Genomic DNA, 9035 nt, shown 5'->3' on the forward strand with positions numbered 1-9035 from the left:
GAATAGATCATCTGCCTTCTCTCCTATTATTTTCTATATTGTCATGCTGGATATATAAAAGGGATATCCTACATTCAGCTACTTTTGGACTCGAATGTCACATGATGTACTTTGTTAAATTAACTGTAATATCAGAATTGAATGTAGAAATATAATTTAGCATTTCGAACACGAGTCATAGGCCTATGATAATGAATCTATTGGCAACATGATGATTTTATGGTTCATTGTATTTGCACAGATGTAAAGTAACAAAAACTATCCCCAATTGCATCGCTTTCCAAATTGAATTCCAGAATTATCTAGTCTCTCATATTTATGATTAAAACTTTCAAACTTTTGTTTATAGAAGATTAATATATTAATGTTATTATTATTATTATTATTATTTAATATATATGTTTTACTGAAGTGTATTGATACCCAGGTTCATTTATTTTTATTTTTTCAATGTATTGTCAAAATCCATTTTTATATTTGTAGAATTGCTAGGCAACACCCTTGGTCCTTGGTCACTTCCTGTCAGTTGATGTCATTCACATACACGGCAACAGGAAATAAACTAGGGCACATTTAAAATGTTTATGTTTACATCTTTGAAACGGTCTTTAGAATATAATTTGAACGTCCGAGCTTTTATTTTGAAGGCAAGCGCACTCGACAGGACGTTTTCACAACATCCGTTTGACCCGGAAGTTATGAGTGTATTCCCTGCTGTCTGTTTGGCTCCTTCAGATGAATGCAAAAATAGTATTTAGTTCATTGTTTAGACTTTTTTAAACTTAGAAATGGCATGGGAAAGCAAAGGTTTGGGTAATTATTCATCTATTTACCCTCTCATAATTAAATAATACAGTTAACGTGACTAATACAGTTGTTATACTGATGTTAATCATCTGTATACAGTTGTGGTAAACCGCTTATTAATGGTAATTCGAGCATCTTCAACTGTATTCATTAATTGCAGCGCGCTTTTCTAAACTGTCCTTTGCAGGTTCCCTTCTTCCCCCGGCCTCTTTCCATCTCCTCGTGTCTCCACTGAGACTCATGTCTGCTTTGATGTGGAAAGTCGTGCAGCAACGCAGTGTGATGCAGTACGACCAGCTGGTGGACTTCATCAGTGTGGCGACAGAGATGGTCCCCGAGCTTCTGAGTCCCGGTCAGAGAGCCCAGCTCATCCTGGGCCTGAGAGCAAGGGTGAGATCATATCAAGTCTATTGTAATATTACATGTACATTTAAGATAAGATAATCCTTTATTAGTCCCACAGTGGGAACATTTGCAGTGCCACAGCAGCAAAAAAGGATGGTGCAAATAACAAAAGCATCAGTAACAAATGCAAAAATACAAATATAATAGTCTATATTCACTGTTAAAACAAAATAACAGTGAAAAGTAGCTAAAACGGTAAAGTAACAGCAAAACACAAAAAGTGCTAAATAAACAGTGGTCAACAGGTCAACTGTGTGTGTTCAACGAGAGCAGGGCTGATTGTAAATTCTGACTGCTGCAGGAAAAAAAGAAGTGCGGTACCTCTCCCTCACACACCGCAGGTGTGTCGGTGGCTACAGTGATGTTAGTGTCTCATGAAGGGGGTGGAATGTGTGGGTGTACTCAGGGGGGAATTTCTGGGTCATAGAGTGTGGTCTTTACCTACTCTGTAAAGTGTCCTGAGATAACTTTTGTTATGGTTTGGCACTGTAAATTGAATTGAATTGTTGTCCATCATGGATGATAGCTGATAATGTTTCAAAATGATATGGTCCTCTCATAATATAAATCAGTCTCCCCCCTAATGTGTTTTGCTCTTTAAATTACCTCTGCTTCTTTTTCCCTGTTGCAGCTGGTTCTGGAGCTGTGTCGTGTTGATGGCCTTGCCAACCTGCAGACCATCCAGAGCCACCTTGATAAGATCCACTCCTGCAGCGCTGAACTGAGCTCCACCGATCAGATGGTGGGTTTTGTTAAAAGAAAATTCAGGCTGCTCCACACACAAAACACGGGCAACACACATACATTTTAGAAATCCAGGTTGTTTTCATTGTCATAGAAAAATGTAAGCTCCAAAATGAATTGTGTTGTGGATTTCTTGACAGGCCAGTGGTGATATACTGAAGACCTCTTACACCAACTTCGCCAGCCTGGTTCAGAACCTTTTGAATGTTCCTTTTGAAAAGGAGATCTTCTTCCAAGTGAGTCTTATCTGTGAGATATACATATCTCTTAAAGTTATTCAAGGGAGGGGATACGGAGCAGATTTATTATGACAAAAGACAAATTCATCAGTTCTCTATTCCATTAGTCACAGTGACTAATAAACTCTAAAGATTCATCAAACTTTGACAGCAGTGATGTGTTGTGTGCTTCTGTAGGAGGTCTTTCCTCTAAACTACGGCTCCAACTATGACCAAAGACTGCAGCAGCTGGTGTCTGAGTTCCTGTCCAGGTTGGAGCAGCTGCTGCCCACACCAGACCTGCAACAGGTACTCTTGTTTTTCAGTGTGAAATGTGTGTGGATTTTGTGCCACTACAACAAACAATGTCACTGGAATCACTCCTTTCTGTGCTTTTGCGTTGAGGTCTGTAAGTACACAGTATAGGTCTATTGCCAACCAGCACCTCTGTGCTGTTCTCTCTATGTCTCAGACAGCAGCGTGGCTCACAGAAACGACGTCTGTGTCCGAAGAATTTGGACTGCATCTGTCCGAACCCTTTGCCCTGAAGACTCTGCTGCTTCATCACAGACAGTTGGGGACTCTCAGCTGTGGTAGGTGGAACAGAAAAGATAAGAGGGACAGTTTTGTATGTTATGTATAGTTTCATCTGCGCTAAAGATCCTGGTCTTGCTCGCTTTCTTACATTTTGTATTTGTTCTTTGAAAACAAATGTAACTTTTGTCAGATTTTGAAACGGAATTGACATCCCCATTGACTCTAATGTGTAAAAATGTTAAATGCTTTCCTCTTCCACAGCTCCTTTTAGCAGTGAGGAAGATATAATTTTGTCCACCCTGGCCCTCCCTGCTCAAACTAGAGTGGAGAGTTTCATAGAGCCTTACAGCGAGGATGATGACTATGGCAATGAGGAAGAAACCCTGGCGAGAGAAGATTTAGACTCGGATAAAAGCTCAGACATCACTGCAGATGATTTGTTGCCAAGAAGGAAATCAGGTCAGACAAAATCAGTTGCAGCAGCACACCAGAATTGGTTCACAATCTTATTTTACTAACTTTCTGTTTTTCATGCTTTTATGTTTTCAGGTCCTCTGTCACGTTTATTCATCTGCCCTCAGTGTTCATTCGCTCACCGCATAAAGAGAAAGGTCCAGGAGCACATGCAGAGTGAGCACCACGTAAGAGCTCCCAATCAGAAACAAATATCTGCAAAGAAAGCCAGAGCAAAGACTCAGCAGAAAAGTCAAGACTTGAACGGTGAAAAGAAGGAAGTGGGAGGCAACTCTGAGAAAAAGAGAAAGAGCAAACAAAAGGGCGGCGTTGAAAAGAAGCGGGAATGTAAGAAGAAGGAGGACAACTTCGAAACCAAGGAACGCCGCAGACGGAGAGAGCTCACGGAGGAGGACAGAAGGTTTCTGAGCACGCGAGCTATCAACAAAAACTTCACAGAGGAAGAAACCAAATGCCTGAAATGTGAAAAGGTTTTTGAACTCCCGAACCAACTCAAAACTCACATGAAGCTCCACAGCCTCCCACATTGCTGCATCCAGTGTGAGAAGGGATTCACCAGCCTATCAGGTTATTATCAGCACCAGAGAGTCCACAAGAGAGGACGTATATTTGCCTGCAGCCAGTGCAACAAGGGATTCCTGTGCAACTATTCACTCAAGCAACACGAACGACTGCACAAAGGCCCCACCGACCTGTGTACTATCTGTGGTAAAAACTTCAGCAAAACAGGATTTACAAGACACATGCAGATGCACAAAGGAGAGAGAAATTACTTGTGCACCATTTGCGGGAAGTCCTTTCTGTCTTCCGGGGAGCTGCGGCTGCACACTCGGTCCCACACCGGTGAGACGCCGTACACCTGCACGCACTGCGGGAAGGGTTTCTCCTGCAAGAGTCACCTGATCGTCCACACACGCTCTCACACAGGGGAGCGCCCGTACGTGTGCTCGGAGTGCCCGAAGCGTTTCCTCACAGTGAACTGCCTGAAGAGACACACGCTCAGCCACAACGGGGTGAAACCGTTTAAGTGTCCAAACTGTGAGAAAGAATTCTCCCAGCAGGGGAATCTGAAAAGACACTTGGCAACTCATAAACCTGACACGTAATGTGAAAGCTTAATCCACAGAGAAATGCACGCAGCCCATATTCAGAAACTGTGCCTTTAAACGAGCCGTCAGGACTTCTCTACAGTTGTGATGTCACAAATATATACTATATAGGTAGAAAGGGCCGTTACAGTCATTCCCCGAAGACGCCGAGAGGACAGATGCAGAAACACTGACCAGTCAGAGCAGACTGGACTTTTTCAGCACAGGCTTTAAGACAACGTCGTGTTTCAGACAGAAAGTGAATGTTCAGGCAGGTATATTCACATAGTATGAGAAAAATAATGTGTTTTTTGAACATTAAAGTATGTAAGCATGTTCTAGTAAAAACATGTATGAACCTGAAAATTAACATAATGTGGGACCTTGAAGATTGACAGTTGATTACTGTATAATCAGTAGCAACAACTGGAAAGTAAAGTACTTGAAATTCCTCTTACCTACTTTGGTTTCTTCTTTACATACAGTTACCAAACATCAATACTGATGAAACTGTGGGCCAAATGAGTGTCAACAACCCTCTCACAGCTCAGTTTGTTTATTAGAAAAGCTGTGATGGTGAACAAGACAATTTACTTCATGTATGATTTATCTTCCAGTCTTTTAGTCTAGAGTGGATCACAGTTATTTGTAAAATATAAATTATTAATAGAAATGTATTGACAGGTTATAGCCCCTTGATAGTTGAGCATCACCATTGGTTTACCCAGATAGAGTGTGAGGAGAAATATGTGACATACAAGTGTGAAAGGGAAGTGAAAAACACAGCTGTAGGAAATGCAATTTATTTGCAATTTTTTAATAACATCATTCCTCAGATAAAAATGCAATGTTACAGGAATATACATCAGATATTAATTTAAAACTTGCTTTCAAGGGACCATACAGTCTAAATATACTTTTCCTTTTTTTATTTACTGGTAGCGTGCGTTATAAGCAAGACAGACTCTGTCACCAATGACAGACTGACAAGTTACAGATACAAACTGTACATTACTTATTTACAAATCAACTTTTTGTTTGGTTTTTCGTTTCACTTTTTATTGAAAATAGGAGTAGAAAAGTGATTGAATTAATATTTTGATTTATTTCATTTGTATTCTTTCCCTTTCTAAAATGTAAAATGAAGTGAATGAACAAAAGAAAAAAATCAATCCTTTAGAAAAAATAAGCAGAAGAAGAAGAAGAAAAAAAAAAGTGTCAACTGTGAGACCATGCAGTCATCAGGAGACAAATGGTAACCGAGGAAACCAAATGATGTTGGGCCGGTGTCACTTAGCAACCTCAGAACCAATGAAATCCCTCGCAGTCGAGGGGGGAGTGGCTTATGTTAAAGAACAGTTACAAAATGACCACCTGCCTCCAAAGCTACCGCAAGAACAATAACACACTCTAGTTCATTTTTTGACCATAAATAGTGCTGTTATTAAATACTACATTTAACAGTAGCGTCACTACTAATATTACAACAAATTGGTCGCTGTGTGAACACCTCTCCATACAAAATAACAACAGACTTCTCTCTGACAAAACAACAAAAACAAAATCCTGTCAAAGGCCCTTTAACACTTTGCATGAGCAGTGAACTAAGACTACGAACAAGATCATAAGACACTACTGACCAGTGGAGAACAGCCACATAGCCATGGCATTTACCCAGAAAATAAGGAACAGAAAAAAACCTTCGTTAAACACTACTGTATATGGAGCTGTGGATCCCCTGCCACTGAGTCATCACCCGGCCTGGGTAAAAATAGATTTAGTCAACGCCTGCATGCTGTTAAAGAGGCGTCTCGACACCAGCAAGAAGTAACTCGCGGAAGAAAAACACTGATAATGTACATGACCCTGCCCTCAGGTGAACTCATTCATTAAAGCTGCTTTTACACACACATACACACACACAGCTAACTGTTTGTGGTCAAGTGTGGATTTTGTGGTCAAACAAAACCACTTGGATTCAAAGTTTGTAGAGATCCTGCGTGACAACAAAGAGTTCAAATCAGACGGTCAAAACTGAGATAACATTTTCTTCAATTAAGGGACGCTGAAACATACAACAATCTTCAAACATAAACCAGTGGTCTAACTTTCAATTACTTAATGTGGATTTCTCCATGTATGAGCGTCACTGCATCCTACATTCAAGGGGTGAAATCATTATAATTTTGCTCTTAAAATTAGAGAAGTAGCAGATGCTGCTTGCCACACATCTAGAGCTAAGAGTTACTATATCCTGAAGAAAAGTCACTGTTAGAAATACTCCTCAATCAATCGACAGGCTGTGGGTGCAGCGTTTTTCTCCATAAAAGTGAGACACAAAGAACAATCTCTGTGTCAGATATTCTTATATGTGCAAACTGGGAGCTCCTTTATGAGTTCTTATTGATTTAAGTGTATGGAAAGCAATAAGAGAAGGAATGAGTGATAAACACGAGGCTTTCGAGGTCCGTCCAATACTAACAGTCGTCCTCAATGTTCACATAGGTGCTGCTACACAATGGGTGAGTTATATCTAACTATACTTTATAATATTAATAAATCTATTAGGCAAGCAAATATCATCTATTTGGTTCATTTTAGGGCTCCCTAGCCCAGGAAAAAGAAGGTAAATAAATCATACTTTTGTTCCTCACCACCATCTCGAGCAAACACATTTTCCCCACTATTCACATGCGTCTGAGTGTCTGAGTGTTACTACACAATGATCCAGTGCAGCACAAAATGCAGAGGGAGGGTTAAGATTATTTCAATACTGATCAAGTTAACACTGGAATACCTCCAAATTCCACATACTAAATTCTAATTATTTAAATGTAGCAGGCTGTAAATTGAATTGGGATTTTTCCTCACACACAAACAAATCATTTTAAAGATAATCTCCCAATCTCATGCCTAATTTTTACATTTATCAGGTGTCTAAATTGTTAAAAGTATTGTGATCCCTTTGCGTTTCTCCCTAAACTCCTGCTTCCTTTGCACCGGCAACACACAAACAAAGGCTATCGCACAACGGAAACTTATCAATAATGATTTGTTAACCGAGTCAGAAACATTCAGCTGATGAACATTCAAACATTTGCCCTCTGGGTCCCGTATAGAAGATGCCAGAGCGTGTTTCACAGTACGGCACCTCTGAACCTGATCTGGGCCTTTTTCCCCTTACAGAATAAGAATTGTTTTAATCCTCCGCAAAGCCCAGCTCCAAACTATAGTTTAATATTATCTAATTTATGTATATTTCTCTTTATATATAATATCTAAAATAGAAGACGCTTGAAATATGAACTTGGGCTCATAATATATTCCGTCTTTTTGCTTTCTGTTCCATTTCCCAATGTGTACAAGAGAAAAACAGAGCCCATCCTCTTGTTTCTCCAGAAGAAGGAATTCATATTTTAAGAAGATTGAATGAGATTCCCACAACAACAGGCTCTGCTGTTTTTTACTTAGAAAAGAAAGGAAAATAAATCTATATTCAAAATAGTCCTCTTAAAATATTTTTGACAGGATCAAACAATGATCGACGGTTTTCAAGAAAATAGATCGTGCATCTGTTGATCCACATGAGGAAATCTGAGTGACCGAGACAGGGAGAATAACACCACTCCTACTTTCCAGCCTCACACGCTCTGATAAACTGATACGCTTAGGATAAACACACAACTCTAATGCTTTTTAAAAATGTGTGTAAAATACTCTTTTTTGTTAAAGCATGCTGGATGACACCTTTTATTAACATTGAGCAGCTTGAAATGTATCCTGTCATGTAAAGCAGCTCGTCCACACAAACAAAACTCATCGCCCTCCCCGTCACGATGCAGAATATAAATTCAAAGTTTTTAAAATCAATTCTGCCATAAAAGAAATCTGATAAAATGCTCTTTTCCAGATTAAACTGCTCTACCCCCCCTGCCTGCATTTAATGAGAATATCTCAGTTCAAGTCCTCTAATTATTGGAAGAAAAAAATAGAAGCTACATGATTTTCATGGCTCAAAGCACAGAGAGATCTAGTCCTTGATTGGTGGATTATTTTTTTTGGTTTGATGTCTTTAATAGCTTTATGCATTTGAAGAAGTGTACAGTGTATATGTGCGTGTATAGCTGATGTAGGACTCGTGCTACAGTAGGAAAACGTCCAGACTTTGACCTGCGCTGACAGGTTTTGCTGGTAAGAGAATGTCAGTTCACTTCACAAAACACACACAAAAAAAGCAAACGCCTCTTGGATTTCAGCTCTCTCTCTGTTGCTTAAAATTTCAAAGTCAAATTAAGGAATTTGCTTAGTGAACCACTGTACTTGTCTTTAAAAGCTGAAGAAAGAGCCCCCTACGGCACTGGTGATGGATAGATTTCCAGGGTTTCCGGGGGTCTTAGCTGTAGTAAATAATGTGGTCATTTGTGTTATGCAGCTAATGATATTTAAATGAAGTCATATTTGTATGCAGTGAGGAGCCACGTAGTCTGGGAATCATCCAAGCCTGTTGTGAAACGACCTAAAAGCCCGTCTTGTATATATGCCATCAGCTGAAACAAGCTTCAGTAAATATAACTACACGATTCCCTGCTGGTTTCTGTCAGCAAAAGTAAGAGTTCAATAAATTCTTACTGACCCTCAGTCAGTACGCGTATATAACACTTTTTCACAACCAACATTCCCAAATAAGTGTCCTGCCCTTTTCTTACTCTAACATTCTGGTGATTAAATAGTATATATTCATATAATCCTTGCTATAATATGG

At 39.6% G+C, this 9035-nt stretch overlaps 1 protein-coding gene across 1 annotated transcript; it reads left to right on the forward strand.

Annotated features, from left to right (window-relative positions):
* Nucleotides 1–709: 709 nt before the first annotated feature.
* LOC310963033 (uncharacterized protein) lies at nucleotides 710–4534 on the forward strand. Its single transcript, XM_083935669.1, has 8 exons — nucleotides 710–813; nucleotides 995–1197; nucleotides 1844–1954; nucleotides 2097–2192; nucleotides 2373–2483; nucleotides 2647–2767; nucleotides 2973–3170; nucleotides 3261–4534. The coding sequence occupies exons 1-8, from the start codon at nucleotides 789–791 to the stop codon at nucleotides 4289–4291; spliced, it is 1896 nt and encodes a 631-aa protein (XP_083791795.1). The 5' UTR covers nucleotides 710–788; the 3' UTR covers nucleotides 4292–4534.
* Nucleotides 4535–9035: the final 4501 nt, after the last annotated feature.

This window comes from Echiichthys vipera, assembly GCF_963691815.1.
Source record: "Echiichthys vipera genome assembly, chromosome: 20".
NCBI lineage: Eukaryota > Metazoa > Chordata > Actinopteri > Perciformes > Trachinidae > Echiichthys > Echiichthys vipera.